This window comes from Mustelus asterias, unplaced genomic scaffold (assembly GCF_964213995.1).
Source record: "Mustelus asterias unplaced genomic scaffold, sMusAst1.hap1.1 HAP1_SCAFFOLD_1715, whole genome shotgun sequence".
Classification (NCBI taxonomy): Eukaryota; Metazoa; Chordata; class Chondrichthyes; order Carcharhiniformes; family Triakidae; genus Mustelus; species Mustelus asterias.
In genome coordinates, this window is record NW_027591660.1 from 50,610 (window position 1) to 67,500 (window position 16,891).

A 16,891-nucleotide genomic window follows, 5' to 3' on the forward strand; every position below is an offset into this window, starting at 1 on the left:
AACATCTGCCCCCAATCTACATTCTTCAGTTCCTGCCTAATATTGTTGTAATGAGCCTTCCTCCAGTTTAGGACCTTAACTTAAGGACTACACTTATCTTTATCCATCAATACCTTAAAGCTTACTGAATTGTGGTCACTGTTCCCGAACTGCACCCCTACTGAAACATCGACCACCTGGCCGGCTCATTCCCCAATACCAGGTCCAGTATGGCCCTTTCTCTAGTTGGACTATCTACGTACTGTTTCAGGAAGCCCTCCTGGATGCTCCTTACAAACTCTGCCCCATCCACACCCTGAGCACTCAGTGGGCCCCAGACAATATAGGGGAAGTTAAAATCTCCCACCACAACAACCCTGTTACTTTTACACCTTGCCAAAATCTGCCTACATATCTGTTCCTCTATCTCCCTCTGGCTGTTGGGAGGCCTATAGTAAACCCCAACATTGTGACTACACCTTTCCTATTCCTGAGCTCTACCCATATCGCCTCGCTGTATGAGCCCTCCAAGGTGTCCTCCCGGAGTACAGCTGTGATATTCTCCTTAACCAATAGTGCAACTCCCCCACCCCTTTTACATTCCCCTCTGTTACACCTCTCGCATTGAAATAAATGCACTTCAGTCCACCAGACCTGCTGTGTTCAGCAACCACACCCCGCCTGCTGTTTCTCTGAGTCTTACTGGCTCTATTGTCTGGTTCCCCTTCAGCTAATTCACTGTTGCTTTGGTTCCCATCCCCTTGCCAAACTAGTTTAGATCCTCCCGTGTGACACTAGCAAACCTCCCGGCCAGAATATTTATGCCCTTCCAGTTTAGATGCGACCCGTCCTTCTTGTACAGATCCCACCTGCCCCGGAAGAGACCCCAATGGTCCAGATATCTGAAACCCTCCCTCCTACACCAGCTGTTTAGCCACGTGTCGAGCTGCATTATCTTCCTATTTCTAGCCTCACTCTGGCATGTGGTACAGGGAGTAATCCTGAGATTACAATCCAGAGGTTCTGCTTTTCAACTTTCTACCTAACTCCCTAAACTGCTGCTGCAGGACCTCATCACTCTTCCTACCTATATTGTTAGTACGCACAATTGCTGAGCAGACACTGATAGCCAAGTTCCACACACATGAGGACGGCCTCAATCGGGATCTTGGGTTCATGTCACACTATCTGTAACCCCCCATGACTCGCCTGGGCTGGCAAAATCTCACTAATTGTCCTGGTTTAAGAGATTTCACACCTCTTTAACCTGTACTTAACCCCCCTCCACTTGCATTATGTGCACCTGTAAAGACTTGATTACCTGTTAAGACTCGCATTTCAACCTTTATCTTGTAAATTGAGTTTGTGTCTATATATACCCTGTTTGTGAACCCAACTCTCCACTCACCTGATGAAGGGGCAGCGCTCCGAAAGTTTGTGCTACCAAATAACCCTGTTGGACTTTAACCTGGTGTTGTGAGACTTCTTACTCTAGCATTAGAGTTCTATAATCCAGGCCGACACTCCCCCGGTGCCAGTACTGAGGGAGTGCTGCACTGTCGGGGGTAGATGTATATACTCTAGGATTTGAGCTCCATAATCCAGGCCAACACTTCCCCCGGTGCCAGTACTGAGGGAGTGCTGCACGGCACAGGAACAGGAGGTGGTCCATTCAGCCCCTTGAGCCTGTTCCTGTGTAACAGACTCGAGGGGCTGAAAGAGCCTCCTCCTGTTCCTGTGTGACAGGCTCGAGGGGCTGAATGGCCTCCTCCTGTTTCTGCGTGTTTAATGTTTTCTCTCTCTTTTTCAGATCGAGAGGACCAGTCGATCCTTTGCACGTAAGTTCACCTGGTTTCGTAAGTACTTTTTCCTGAGGTGACCTCCCATGTTAAGGAGTTATAGCTGCGGAAGCTGGATATGTCTGGGAGGGGCGGCGGTGGGGTTGGGGGGTGAGGTGGTTTATGAAAAATGTGGGACAGGGAGGAGGAACCGTGACACACATCTATAAGGCTCAGGACCAAGGACGGCAGAACCGTGGGTGACCTTCCACCCTGAGTCCAGTTCTCACACCTTCCACCTGCATTGTGCAGCATTCCATCCTGGTGTCAATCGACATTCCCCCGACTCAACCCTGGAGTAAACCGACCCTCGGGCCACACCCAATCACTCTATTTCTGAGGGGGGAGTCCCACACTCTCTCCACTCCCCGCGGGAGCGAGTCCCACACTCTCCCCACTCCCCGTGGGAGCGAGTCCCACACTCTCCCCACTCCCCGCGGGAGCGAGTCCCACACTCTCCCCACCCCCCGCGGGAGCGAGTCGCACACTCTCTCCACTCCCTGCGGGAGCGAGTCCCACACTCTCCCCACCCCCCGCGGGAGCGAGTCCCACACTCTCCCCACTCCCCGCGGGCGCGAGTCCCACATTCTCCCCACTCCCCGCGGGAGCGAGTCCCACACTCTCACCACTCCCCGCGGGCGCGAGTCCCACATTCTCCCCACTCCCCGTGGGAGCGAGTCCCACATTCTCCCCACTCCCCGCGGGAGCGAGTCCCACATTCTCCCCACTCCCCGTGGGAGGGAGTCCCACACTCTCCCCACCCCCCGCGGGAGCGAGTCCCACACTCTCCCCACTCCCCGCAGGAGCGAGTCCCACACTCTCCCCACCCCCCGCAGGAGCGAGTCCCACACTCTCCCCACTCCCCGCGGGCGCGAGTCCCACACTCTCCCCACTCCCCGCGGGAGCGAGTCCCACACTCTCCCCACTCCCTGCGGGAGCGAGTCCCACACTCTCCCCACTCCCCGCGGGAGCGAGTCCCACACTCTCCCCACTCCCCGCGGGAGCGAGTCCCACACTCTCCCCACCCCCCGCGGGAGCGAGTCCCACACTCTCTCCACTCCCTGCGGTAGCGAGTTCCACACTCTCCCCACCCCCCGCGGGAGCGAGTCCCACACTCTCCCCACTCCCCGCGGGCGCGTGTCCCACATTCTCCCCACTCCCCGTGGGAGCGAGTCCCACATTCTCCCCACTCCCCGCGGGAGCGAGGCCCACATTCTCCCCACTCCCCGTGGGAGCGAGTCCCACACTCTCCCCACTCCCCGCGGGAGCAAGTCCCACACTCTCCCCACTCCCCGCAGGAGCGAGTCCCACACTCTCCCCACCCCCCGCAGGAGCGAGTCCCACACTCTCCCCACTCCCTGCGGGCGCGAGTCCCACATTCTCCCCACTCCCCGCGGGAGCGAGTCCCACATTCTCCCCACTCCCCGTGGGAGCGAGTCCCACATTCTCCCCACTCCCCGTGGGAGCGAGTCCCACATTCTCCCCACTCCCCGCGGGAACGAGGCCCACATTCTCCCCACTCCCCATGGGAGGGAGTCCCACACTCTCCCCACTCCCCGCGGGAGCGAGTCCCACACTCTCCCCACTCCCCGCGGGAGCGAGTCCCACACTCTCCCCACTCCCCGCGGGATCGAGTCCCACACTCTCCCCACTCCCCGCGGGAGCGAGTCCCACACTATCCCCACTCCCCGCGGGAGCGAGTCCCACACTCTCCCCACTCCCCCGTGGGAGCGAGTCCCACACTCTCCCCACTCCCCGTGGGTAAAGACGTTTTTCCTGGATTCTCATCCCCGATTGGATTTATTAGTGGGAACATCTTCTCTACATCAACATTATCAAAATCCCTTTTGTTATCTCAGTGATCTCGATCACGTTACCCCCTCAGTTTTCTCTTTTCCTGAGAACAGAGCCCCCAGCCCGTTCAGTCTTTCTCGATAGTTGCAGCCTTTCAGTTCTGGTATCGTCCGAGTGAATATTAATGTACCATCTCCAGTGTCTGACCAGAACTGTGCACAGTGCTCCCAGTGTGGTCTAACCAGAGGTGAGGTGAGAGTGACTGCCTTTAACATCAAGACCACTTTCAACCAAGTGTGGCATCCGAGGAGCCCTAGAAAAACCTGAATCAATGTGTATCGGGGCAAACTGTTCGCTGGTTGGAGTCATACCTGGTCCATAGGAAGATGGTTGTGATTGTGGAGGGTCATTCGTCTCAGCTCCAGGACATCTCTGCAGGAGTCCCTCAGGATAATGTCCTGGTCCCAGAAAATTACCGCCCCATCAGTGTACTCTCGATCATCAGTAAAGTGGTGGAAGGGGCCATCGACAGCGCTGTCAAGCAGCACCTGCTCAGCAATAACCTGCTCAGTGACGCCCAGTTTGGGTTTTGCCAGGGTCACTCAGCTCCTGACCTCGTTACAGCCTTAGTTCAAACATGGACAAAAGAGCTGAACTCCAGCAGTGAGGTGAGAGTGACTGCCCTTGACATCAAGGCTGCATTCAACTGAGTGTGACATCAAGGAGCCCCAGCAAAACTGGAGTCAATGGGAATCAGGGGGCAACTCTCCATTGGTTGGAGTCATACCTGATACATAGGAAGATGGTTGTGAAGGGTCAGTCATCTCAGCAGGAGTCCCTCAGGGCAGTGTCCTTGGCCCAACCATCTTCAGCTGCTTCATCAATGACCTTCCCTCCATCATAAGGTCAGAAATGGGGATGTTTGCCGATGATTGTACAATGTTCAGCACCATTCGCGACTCCTCAGATACTGCATGAGTCCATTTCAAATGCAGCAAGATCTGGACAATGTCCAGGCTTGGGCTGACAAGTGGCGAGTAACATTCACACCATATAAATGCCAGGCAATGACCGTCACCAGTAAGAGACACTCGAACCACTTCCCTTTGACACTCAATGGTGTAACCATCACTGAATCCCCCACTGTCAACATCCTTGGAGTTACCATTGACCAGAAACTCAACTGGACTCACCACATAAATACAGTGGCTCCAAGAGCGGGTCAGAGGCTGGGAATCCTGCGGTGAGTAACTCACATCCTGACTCCCCAAAGCCTGTCCACCATCTACAAGGACACAAGTCAGGAGTGGGATGGAATACTCTCCACTTGCCTGGATGAGTGCGGCTCCCAACAACACTCGAGAAGCTCAACACCATCCAGGACAAAGCAGCCCCCGCTCGATCGACACACTAACCCCCACCTTCAACATTCACTCCCTCCACCACCGACACACAGAGGCAGCCGTGTGTACCATCTACAAGATGCACTGCAGCGACTCACCAAGGCTCCTTCAACAGCACCTTCCAAACCCACCACCTCTACCACCTAGAAGGACAAGGGCAGCAGACACATGGGGAACACCCCCACCTGCAAGTTCCGCTCCAAACCACTCACCATCCTGACTTGGAAATATATCGCTGTTTCTTCACAGTTGCTTGGTCAAAATCCTGGAATTCCCTCCCTAACAGCACTGTGGGTCAACCCACAGCACGTGGACTGCAGTGTCTCAAGAAACTCACAACCACCTTCTCAAGGGCAATTAGGGATGGGCAATAGATGCTGGCCAGCCAGCAACGCCCATGTCCCACAAATGAATAAAAAATAAAAATATAGAGACTGGAACTGTGCACGGTGCTCCCAGTGTGGTCTAACCGAGGGATACAGAGACCGGAACTGTGCACAGTGCTCCCAGTGTGGTCTAACCGAGGGATACGGAGACTGGAACTGGGCACGGTGCTCCCAGTGTGGTCTAACCGAGGGATAGGGAGACCGGAACTGCGCACGGTGCTCCCAGTGTGGTCTAACCGAGGGATACGGAGACTGGAACTGTGCACGGTGCTCCCAGTGTGGTCTAACCGAGGGATACGGAGACTGGAACTGGGCACGGTGCTCCCAGTGTGGTCTAACCGAGGGATACAGAGACTGGAACTGTGCACAGTGCTCCCAGTGTGGTCTAACCGAGGGATACGGAGACTGGAACTGGGCACGGTGCTCCCAGTGTGGTCTAACCGAGGGATACGGAAACTGGAACTGTGCACGGTGCTCCCAGTGTGGTCTAACCGAGGGATACGGAGACTGGAACTGTGCACGGTGCTCCCAGTGTGGTCTAACCGAGGGATAGGGAGACTGGAACTGTGCACGGTGCTCCCAGTGTGATCTAACCGAGGGATACGGAGACTGGAACTGTGCACGGTGCTCCCAGTGTGATCTAACCGAGGGATAGAGACCGGAATTGTGCACGGGGCTCCCAGTGTGGTCTAACCAAGGGATACGGAGACCGGAACTGTGCACGGTGCTTCCAGTGTGGTCCAACCGAGGGATAGGGAGACCGGATCTGTGCACGGTGCTCCCAGTGTGGTCTAACCGAGGGATACAGAGACTGGAACTGTGCACGGTGCTCCCAGTGTGGTCTAACCGAGGGATACGGAGACCGGAACTGTGCAAGGTGCTCCCAGTGTGGTCCAACCGAGGGATAGGGAGACCGGATCTGTGCACGGTGCTCCCAGTGTGGTCTAACCGAGGGATACGGAGACCGGAACTGTGCAAGGTGCTCCCAGTGTGGTCTAACCGAGGGATACGGAGACTGGAACTCTGCACCACACTCCCAGTGTGGTCTAACCGAGGGAAACAGAGACTGGAACTGTGCACGGTGCTCCCAGTGTGGTCTAACTGAGGGATACAGAGACTGGAACTGTGCACGGTGCTCCCAGTGTGGTCTAACTGAGGGATACAGAGACTGGAACTGTGCACGGTGCTCCCAGTGTGGTCTAACTGAGGGATACGGGGACTGGAACTGTGCACGGTGCTCCCAGTGTGGTCTAACCGAGGGATACGGAGACCGGAACTGTGCACGGTGCTCCCAGTGTGGTCTAACCGAGGGATACGGAGACTGGAACTGTGCACGGTGCTCCCAGTGTGGTCTAACCGAGGGATAGGGAGACTGGAACTGTGCACGGTGCTCCCAGTGTGATCTAACCGAGGGATACGGAGACTGGAACTGTGCACGGTGCTCCCAGTGTGATCTAACCGAGGGATAGAGACCGGAATTGTGCACGGGGCTCCCAGTGTGGTCTAACCAAGGGATACGGAGACCGGAACTGTGCACGGTGCTTCCAGTGTGGTCCAACCGAGGGATAGGGAGACCGGATCTGTGCACGGTGCTCCCAGTGTGGTCTAACCGAGGGATACAGAGACTGGAACTGTGCACGGTGCTCCCAGTGTGGTCTAACCGAGGGATACGGAGACCGGAACTGTGCAAGGTGCTCCCAGTGTGGTCCAACCGAGGGATAGGGAGACCGGATCTGTGCACGGTGCTCCCAGTGTGGTCTAACCGAGGGATACGGAGACCGGAACTGTGCAAGGTGCTCCCAGTGTGGTCTAACCGAGGGATACGGAGACTGGAACTCTGCACCACACTCCCAGTGTGGTCTAACCGAGGGAAACAGAGACTGGAACTGTGCACGGTGCTCCCAGTGTGGTCTAACTGAGGGATACAGAGACTGGAACTGTGCACGGTGCTCCCAGTGTGGTCTAACTGAGGGATACAGAGACTGGAACTGTGCACGGTGCTCCCAGTGTGGTCTAACCGAGGGATACGGGGACTGGAACTGTGCACGGTGCTCCCAGTGTGGTCTAACCGAGGGATACGGAGACCGGAACTGTGCACGGTGCTCCCAGTGTGGTCTAACCGAGGGATACGGAGACTGGAACTGTGCACGGGGCTCCCAGTGTGGTCTAACCGAGGGATACGGAGACCGGAACTGTGCACGGGGCTCCCAGTGTGGTCTAACCGAGGGATACGGAGACTGGAACTGGGCACGGTGCTCCCAGTGTGGTCTAACCGAGGGATATGGAGACTGGAACTGTGCACGGGGCTCCCAGTGTGGTCTAACCGAGGGATATGGAGACCGGAACTGTGCACGGTGCTCCCAGTGTGGTCTAACCGAGGGATATGGAGACCGGAACTGTGCACGGTGCTCCCAGTGTGGGTCTAACCGAGGGATATGGAGACCGGAACTGTGCACGGTGCTCCCAGTGTGGTCTAACCGAGGGATATGGAGACCGGAACTGTGCACGGTGCTCCCAGTGTGGGTCTAATGGAGGTATTACTCGTGACAATGTTTTGCTGTGTTGTGAATGTTGGTGATTTGCCGTGCCCTGTCCGCGCACTCGGGAGTTGGGAAGCTGGCTGACTGGGACTTGTGTTGGCTCTGAGGGAGAGGGGAGGGTTGTGGGGGACTCGATGCATAAACCTTGTCCATTTGCATCCTGACAGCGGCGAGTCCGGAGCTGGCAAGACTGAGAACACCAAGAAGGTTATTCAGTACCTCGCACACGTGGCTTCATCGCACAAGGGCCACAAGGACCACGCTGCCCCTGTGAGTACCTCCACACCTGTACGCATGCCAGGTCCCAGCGGGACTGTTCATTACCAGCCTCCAGAGTCAGGGGGAGAGGAGATGGAGGGTCAGCCACCTGCTTAACCTGCTGCAGTTCCGTGTGGTGTAGGTACACCCACAGTGCTGTTAGGGAGGGATCTCTACGATTGTTTCAGAGGACAGTTTCAGAGAGATGTGGGTAGGGCTCAGGTCAGCACGCTTGCGCTTCATTTCGCTTGCGCTATTGCATTCGTGCTCGCTCAGGCTGTTGTGTTCGCGCTGTCGCATTCGCTCGCATTCGCACACACTCGCGCGCTGCTGTCGCGTTTGCACTCTGCGTTCGCACGCTGCTGTCGCGGTGGACTCTGCGTTTGCAATCGCCCGCTCCTGTCGTGTTTGCGCTCGCGCGCTTGTGTCGTGTTTGCACTCGCGCGTTCCTGTTGCGTTTGCGCTCGCGCGCTCCTGTTGCGTTTGCGCTCGTGCGCTTGTGTCGTGTTTGTGCTTGCGCGCTCCTGTTGCATTTGCGCTCGTGCGTTCCTGTTGCGTTTGCGCTCGCGCGCTCATGTCGTGTTTGCGCTCGCGCGCTCCTGTCGCGTTGGCGCTCGCACGTTCCTGTTGCATTTGCGCTCGCGCGCCCCTGTCGTGTTTGTGCTCGCGCGCTCCTGTCGCGTTTGTGCTTGCGCGTTCCTGTCGCGTTTGTGCTTGCGCGTTCCTGTCGCGTTTGTGCTCGCCCGCTCCTGTCGCGTTTGTGCTTCCGCGTTCCTGTCGCGTTTGTGCTTGCGCGCTCCTGTCGCGTTTGTGCTCGTGCGCTCCTGTTGCGTTTGCGCTCGCGCGCTTCTGTCGTGTTTGTGCTCGCGCGCTCCTGTTGCATTTGCGCTCGCGCGCTCATGTCGTGTTTGCGCTCGCGCGCTCATGTCGTGTTTGCGCTCGCGCGCTCATGTCGTGTTTGCGCTCGTGCGCTCCTGTCGTGTTGGCGCTCGCACGTTCCTGTTGCATTTGCGCTCGCGCGCCCCTGTTGTGTTTGCGCTCGTGCGCCCCTGTTGTGTTTGCGCTCGCGCGCCCATGTCGCGTTTGCGCTCGCACGCTCATGTCGTGTTTGCGCTCGCGCGCTCATGTCGTGTTTGCGCTCGCGCGCTCCTGTCGCATTGGCGTTCGCGCGCTCCTGTCATGTTTGCGCTCGCGCGCTCCTGTCATGTTTGCGCTCGCGCGCTCCTGTCATGTTTGCGCTCACGCGCTCCTGTCGCTTGTGCTCTCGCGTGCTCTCGCGTTTGCGCTCGCGTGCTCCTGTCGCTTGTGCTCTCCCGCGCTCCTGTCGCGTTTGCGCTCGCGCGCACCTGTCGCTTGTGCTCTCCCGCGCTCCTGTCATGTTTGCGCTCGCGCGCTCTTGTCGCTTGTGCTCTCCCGCGCTCCTGTCGCGTTTGCGCTCGCGCGCTCCTGTCGCTTGTGCTCTCCCGCGCTCCTGTCGCGTTTGCGCTCGCGCGCTCCTATCATGTTTGCGCTCGCGCGCTCCTATCATGTTTGCGCTCGCGCGCTCCTATCATGTTTGCGCTCGCGCGCTCCTGTCGCGTTTGCGCTCGCGCGCTCCTGTCGCTTGTGCTCTCCCGCGCTCCTGTCATGTTTGCGCTCGCGCGCTCGTGTCGCTTGTGCTCTCCCGCGCTCCTGTCGCGTTTGCGCTCGCGTGCTCCTGTCGCGTTTGCGTTCGCGCGCTCCTGTCGCATTTGTGCTTGCCCGCTCCTCTCGCGTTTGTGCTCGCGCGCTCCTGTCGCGTTTGTGCTTGCGCGCTCCTGTCGCGTTTGTGCTCGCGCGCTCCTGTCGCGTTTGTGCTCGCGCGCTCCTGTCGCATTGGCGCTCGCGTGCTCCTGTCGCGTTGGTACACGCGCACTCCTGTCGCATTGGCGCTCGCGCGCTCCTGCCGCGTTTGCGCTCGCGCGCTCCTGTCGCTTGTGCTCTCCCGCGCTCCTGTCATGTTTGCGCTCGCGCGCTCGTGTCGCTTGTGCTCTCCCGCGCTCCTGTCGCGTTTGCGCTCGCGTGCTCCTGTCGCGTTTGCGTTCGCGCGCTCCTGTCGCATTTGTGCTTGCCCGCTCCTCTCGCGTTTGTGCTCGCGCGCTCCTGTCGCGTTTGTGCTTGCGCGCTCCTGTCGCGTTTGCGCTCGCGCGCTCCTGTCGCTTGTGCTCTCCCGCGCTCCTGTCATGTTTGCGCTCGCGCGCTCGTGTCGCTTGTGCTCTCCCGCGCTCCTGTCGCGTTTGCGCTCGCGTGCTCCTGTCGCGTTTGCGTTCGCGCGCTCCTGTCGCATTTGTGCTTGCCCGCTCCTCTCGCGTTTGTGCTCGCGCGCTCCTGTCGCGTTTGTGCTTGCGCGCTCCTGTCGCGTTTGTGCTCGCGCGCTCCTGTCGCGTTTGTGCTCGCGCGCTCCTGTCGCGTTTGTGCTCGCGCGCTCCTGTCGCATTGGCGCTCGCGTGCTCCTGTCGCGTTGGTACACGCGCACTCCTGTCGCATTGGCGCTCGCGCGCTCCTGCCGCGTTTGCGCTCGCGCGCTCCTGTCGCTTGTGCTCTCCCGCGCTCCTGTCATGTTTGCGCTCGCGCGCTCGTGTCGCTTGTGCTCTCCCGCGCTCCTGTCGCGTTTGCGCTCGCGTGCTCCTGTCGCGTTTGCGTTCGCGCGCTCCTGTCGCATTTGTGCTCGCCCGCTCCTCTCGCGTTTGTGCTTGCGCGCTCCTGTCGCGTTTGTGCTTGCGCGCTCCTGTCGCATTGGCGCTCGCGCGCTCCTGTCGCGTTGGTACTCGCGCACTCCTGTCGCATTGCCGCTCACGCGCTCCTGTCGCGTTGGCACTCGCGCGCTCCTGTCGCGTTGGCGCTCGCGCGCTCCTGTCGCGTTTGTGCTCGCGCGCTCCTGTCGCGTTGGCACTCGCGCGCTCCTGTCACATTGGCGCTCGCGCGCTCCTGTCGCGTTGGCACTCGCGCGCTCCTGTCGCATTGGCGCTCGCGCGCTCCTGTCGCATTGGCGCTCGCGCGCTCCTGTCGCGTTGGCACTCGCGCGCTCCTGTCGCATTGGCGCTCGCGTGCTCCTGTCGCATTGGCGCTCGCGTGCTCCTGTCGCATTGGCGCTCGCGTGCTCCTGTCGCATTGGCGCTCGCGTGCTCCTGTCGCTTGTGCTCTCACGCGCTCCTGTCGCGTTGGCACTCGTGTGCTCCTGTCGCGTTGGCACTCGCGCGCTCCTGTCGCATTGGCGTTCGCGCGCTCCTGTCGCATTGGCACTCGCGCGCTCCTGTCGCATTGGCACTCGCGCGCTCCTGTCGCATTGGCACTCGCGCGCTCCTGTCGCGTTTGTGCTTGCGCGCTCCTGTCGCATTGGTACTCGCGCGCTCCTGTCGTGTTTGTGCTCGCGCGCTCCTTTCGCGTTGGCGCTCGCGCGCTCCTGTCGTGTTTGTGCTCGCGCGCTCCTGTCGCGTTGGCGCTCGCGCGCTCCTGTCGAGTTGGCGCTCGCGCGCTCCTGTCGCGTTGGCACTCGCGCGCTCCTGTCACATTGGCGCTCGCGCGCTCCTGTCGCGTTGGTGCTCGCGCGCTCCTGTCGCATTGGCGCTCGCGTGCTCCTGTCGCATTGGCGCTCGCGCGCTCCTGTCGCGTTGGCACTCGCGCGCTCCTGTCGCATTGGCGCTCGCACGCTCCTGTCGCGTTGTACTCGCGCGCTCCTGTCGCATTGGCGCTCGCGTGCTCCTGTCGCATTGGCGCTCGCGCGCTCCTGTCGCGTTGGCACTCGCGCGCTCCTGTCGCATTGGCGCTCGCGCGCTCCTGTCGCGTTTGCGCTCGCGCGCTCCTGTCGTGTTGGCACTCGCGCGCTCCTGTCGCATTGGCGCTCGCGTGCTCCTGTCGCGTTGGCACTCGCGCGCTCCTGTCGCGTTTGCGCTCGCGCGCTCCTGTCGCGTTTGCGCTCGCGCGCTCCTGTCGCGTTGGCACTCGCGCGCTCCTGTCGCGTTTGCGCTCGCGCGCTCCTGTCGCGTTTGCGCTCGCGCGCTCCTGTTGCGTTGGCACTCGCGCGCTCCTGTCGCATTGGCGCTCGCGTGCTCCTGTCGCATTGGCGCTCGTGCACTCCTGTCGCGTTGGCATTCGCGCGCTCCTGTCATGTTTGCGCTCGCGCGCTCCTGTCGCGTTGGCGCTCGCTCGCTCCTGTCGCTTGTGCTCTCCCGTGCTCCTGTCGCGTTTGCGCTCGCGTGCTCCTGTCGCTTGTGCTCTCGCGCGCTCCTGTCGCATTTGTGCTCGCCCGCTCCTGTCGCGTTTGTGCTCGCGCGCTCCTGTCGCGTTTGTGCTCGCGCGCTGCCTGTCGCGTTTGTGCTCGCGTGCTCCTGTCGCGTTGGCGCTCGCGCGCTCCTGTTGCGTTTGCGCTCGCCTGCTCATGTCATGTTTGCGCTCGCGCGCTCCTGTCGCGTGTGCTCTCCTGCGCTCCTGTCGCATGTGCTCTCGCGCGCTCCTGTCGCGTGTGCTCTCCTGCGCTCCTGTCGCATGTGCTCTCGCGCGCTCCTGTTGCGTTTGTGCTCGCGCGCACCTGTCGCGTTTGTGCTCGCGCGCTCCTGTCGCGTTTGTGCTCGCGCGCTCCTGTCGCATTTGTGCTCGCGCGCTCATGTTGTGTTTGTGCTCGCGCGCTCGTGTCGCGTTTGCACTCGCGCGCTCGTGTCGCGTTTGCACTCGCACGCTCGTGTCGTGTTGGCACTCGCGCGCTCCTGTCGCATTGGCACTCGCGCGCTCCTGTCGCATTGGCACTCGCGCGCTCCTGTCGCATTGGCGCTCGCGCGCTCCTGTCGCATTGGCGCTCGCGCGCTCCTGTCATGTTTGCGCTCGCGCGCTCCTGTCGCTTGTGCTCTCGCGTGCTCCTGTCGCGTTTGCGCTCGCGTGCTCCTGTCGCTTGTGCTCTCCCACGCTCCTGTCGCGTTTGCGCTCGCGCGCTCCTGTCGCTTGTGCTCTCCCGCGCTCCTGTCGCTTGTGCTCTCCCGCGCTCCTGTCGCGTTTGCGCTCGCGTGCTCCTGTCGCTTGTGCTCTCCCGCGCTCCTGTCGCGTTTGCGCTCACGTGCTCCTGTCGCGTTTGCGTTCGCGTGCCCCTGTCGCATGTGCTCTCGCACGCTCCTGTCGCGTTTGCACTCGCACGCTCGTGTCGCGTTTGCGCTCGCGCGCTCCTGCTGCATTTGCGCTCGCGTGCTCTCTTGCGCTCCTGTCGCATTTGCGCTCGCGCTCCTGTGGCGTTTGCGCTCGCGCGCTCCTGTAGCATATGCGCTCGCGTGCTCCTGTCGCGTTTGCGCTCACGCTCCTGTCGCGTTTGCGCTCACGCTCCTGTCGCGTTTGCGCTCACGCTCCTGTCGCGTTTGCGCTCACGCTCCTGTCGCGTGTGCGCTCGCGCGCTCCTGTGGCGTTTGCGCTCATGCTCCTGTGGCGTTTGCGCTCGCGCGCTCCTGTGGCGTTTGCGCTCTCGCGCTCCTGTCACGTTTGCGTTTGCGTGCTCTCGCGCGCTCCTGTCACGTTTGCGCAAGCGCTCCTGTCGCGCTTGTGCTCGCGTGCTTCTGTGGCATTTGCGCTTGCACGCTCCTGTCGCTTTTGCGCTCGTGCACCTGTTGCGTTTGCACTCGCGCGCTCCTGTCGTGTTTGCACTCGCGCGCACGTGTCACGTTGGCGCTCGCGCGCTCGTGTCGCGTTGGCGCTCGCCCGCTCGTGTCGCGTTGGTGTTAGCGCGCTCGTGTCGCGTTGGCGCTCGCCAGCTCGTGTCACGTTGGCGCTCGCCCGCTCGTGTCGCGTTGGCGCTCGCCCGCTCGTGTCGCGTTGGCGCTCGCCCGCTCGTGTCGCGTTGGCGCTCGCCCGCTCGTGTCGCGTTGGCGCTCGCCCGCTCGTGTCGCGTTGGCGCTCGCCCGCTCGTGTCGCGTTGGCGCTCGCCCGCTCGTGTCGCGTTGGCGCTCGCCCGCTCGTGTCGCGTTGGCGCTCGCCCGCTCGTGTCGCGTTGGCGCTCGCGCGATCCTCTCGCGTTGGCGCTCGCGCGATCCTCTCGCGTTGGCGTCGCGCGATCCTCTCGCGTTGGCGCTCGCGCGATCCTCTCGCGTTGGCGCTCGCGCGATCCTCTCGCGTTGGCGCTCCCGCGATCCTCTCGCGTTGGCGCTCGCGCGATCCTCTCGCGTTGGCGCTCGCGCGATCCTCTCGCGTTGGCGCTCGCGCGATCCTCTCGCGTTGGCGCTCGCGCGATCCTCTCGCGTTGGCGCTCGCGCGATCCTCTCGCGTTGGCGCTCGCGCGATCCTCTCGCGTTGGCGCGTTTGCACTCGTGCGCTCGTGTCGCGTTGGCGCTCATGCACCTGTCGCGTTGGCGATCGCGTGCTCGTGTCGCGTTGGCGCTCGCGCGCTCGTGTCGCGTTGGCGCGCGCTCGTGTCGCGATGTCGCTCGCGCGCTCGTGTTGCGTTGTCGCTCGTGTCGGGTTGGCGCTCGCGCGCTCGTGTCATGTTGGCGCTCGCGTGCTCCTCTCGCGTTTGCGCTCGCCCACTCCTCTCGCGTTTGCGCTCGCCCGCTCGTCTCGCGTTTGCGCTCGCCCGCTCCTCTCGCCCGCTCCTCTCGCGTTTGCGCTCGCCCGCTCCTCTCGCGTTTGCGCTCGCCCACTCCTCTCGCGTTTGCGCTCGCCCGCTCCTCTCGCGTTTGCGCTCGCCCGCTCCTCTCGCGTTTGCGCTCGCCCGCTCCTCTCGCGCTTGCGCTCGCCCGCTCCTCTCGCGTTTGCGCTCGCCCTCTCCTCTCGCGTTTGCGCTCGCCTGCTCCTGTCATCTTCGCGCCGCTTCCCCCTTCCCCACGCCCCCGCCCGTCCGCCCCCCCAGCCACCACCCCCCCCCCCACTCGCCCTGGCCCGCCACCCGCCCGCGCGCCCTTGGCCTGCCATGTCACCCTCGCGTTGGCGCTCGCGCGATCCTCTCGCGTTGGCGCTCGCGCGATCCTCTCGCGTTGGCGCTCGCGCGATCCTCTCGCGTTGGCGCGTTTGCACTCGTGCGCTCGTGTCGCGTTGGCGCTCATGCACCTGTCGCGTTGGCGATCGCGTGCTCGTGTCGCGTTGGCGCTCGCGCGCTCGTGTCGCGTTGGCGCGCGCTCGTGTCGCGATGTCGCTCGCGCGCTCGTGTTGCGTTGTCGCTCGTGTCGGGTTGGCGCTCGCGCGCTCGTGTCATGTTGGCGCTCGCGTGCTCCTCTCGCGTTTGCGCTCGCCCACTCCTCTCGCGTTTGCGCTCGCCCGCTCGTCTCGCGTTTGCGCTCGCCCGCTCCTCTCGCCCGCTCCTCTCGCGTTTGCGCTCGCCCGCTCCTCTCGCGTTTGCGCTCGCCCACTCCTCTCGCGTATGCGCTCGCCCGCTCCTCTCGCGTTTGCGCTCGCCCGCTCCTCTCGCGTTTGCGCTCGCCCGCTCCTCTCGCGCTTGCGCTCGCCCGCTCCTCTCGCGTTTGCGCTCGCCCTCTCCTCTCGCGTTTGCGCTCGCCTGCTCCTGTCATCTTCGCGCCGCTTCCCCCTTCCCCGCGCCCCCGCCCGTCCGCCCCCCCAGCCACCACCCCCCCCCCCCACTCGCCCTGGCCCGCCACCCGCCCGCGCGCCCTTGGCCTGCCATGTCACCCCCGCGAGCCCTGGCCTTTGCGTGCCACCTCCCACGCACGCCTGGCCCCCCCCCCCCTCTCACCGCGCGTTCTCTGGAGCGCCATCCCCCGCGCCTGCCCTGGTGCTCCACTCCCCCACGCGCGCTCGCCCTTGCGCCCCATCCCCCCCGCGCGAGCGCCCTGACGCGCCATCGCGCGCTCTCGCCTTGGCGTGCCCCCCCGCGCGGATTGAGAGAAATGGCAGTGTGTTGATGGGGGGGGTTCGGGCGAACGGGTGTTGGTGCTCTGCAGTCCATGGGGACCAGGCATGGGAGGAGTCCATTGCCTGAGAATTCCAGGCCTTGTCCCTCTTCTGGCCTCTGGCCTGGGTCAGGAGGGTTGATCGGCTGTCCGTGAGTGTTAACTGTTGTGTGTCTCTCTTTCTCTCTCTGCTTTTCTCTCCATTGTTCCCGGATAGCTGGAATCTTCCCAGCTGCCCAAGCACCAGGCAAGTTGCCCTGCACGCTGACTGCTGCATCGCACAGGCCCCTTCAGCACCATTGTAGTCATGTGGGAGATCCCAGAGTGCAACAGAGGGCTGGGGGTGTGGGGGGCGGCGGTGGGTTGGGGGGAGGGGGGGCGGCAGTGGGTTGGGGGAGGGGGGGGCGGTGGGTTGGGGTGTGGGGGGCGGCGGTGGGTTGGGGGGAGGGGGGGCGGCAGTGGGTTGGGGGAGGGGGGGGCGGAGGGTTGGGGTGTGGGGGGCGGCGGTGGGTTGGGGGAGGGGGGGCGGCAGTGGGTTGGGGGAGGGGGGGGCGGTGGGTTGGGGGGTGTGTTGATCAGTGCAGGGGTGCTGAGAGGTTATTGTGGGGGTGCGGGACGGGGAATGTGGCGCTGAGATTACAATCCGATCAGCCATGATCTTATTGATTGGCTCAACGGGGCCGAGTGGCCTCCTGATTGGCGTGGGGTTTGGGGTGGGATTTGTAGCTGGGGCGAATGTTGGGGGAGGCGTGTGTCTGGGTGGGACCCGACCCACTTCACACACATAATCCCGGGGGGGAGGGAGGGAGGAGAGGGACGGGGGGGGGGGACAGGGGGAGGGGGGAAACAGAGGGGGTCACA

General features: G+C 62.3%; 1 protein-coding gene across 2 annotated transcripts in view; it reads left to right on the top strand.

Moving 5' to 3' along the window:
* LOC144488618 (myosin-10-like) overlaps positions 1 to 16,891 on the top strand; it is a 40,378-nt gene that overhangs the window by 23,104 nt on the left and 383 nt on the right. Inside the window, exons 3-5 of one of the 2 annotated variants that reach the window (XM_078206681.1) lie at positions 1,790 to 1,817; positions 8,108 to 8,210; positions 16,248 to 16,313. In XM_078206681.1, coding sequence (XP_078062807.1) covers positions 1,790 to 1,817; positions 8,108 to 8,210; positions 16,248 to 16,298 — 182 coding nt within the window. In that variant the 3' untranslated portion in view covers positions 16,299 to 16,313. Of the gene's footprint in view, positions 1 to 1,789; positions 1,818 to 8,107; positions 8,211 to 16,247; positions 16,314 to 16,891 lie in introns of those variants that run through there. The other variant, XM_078206682.1, reaches the window with a different exon arrangement.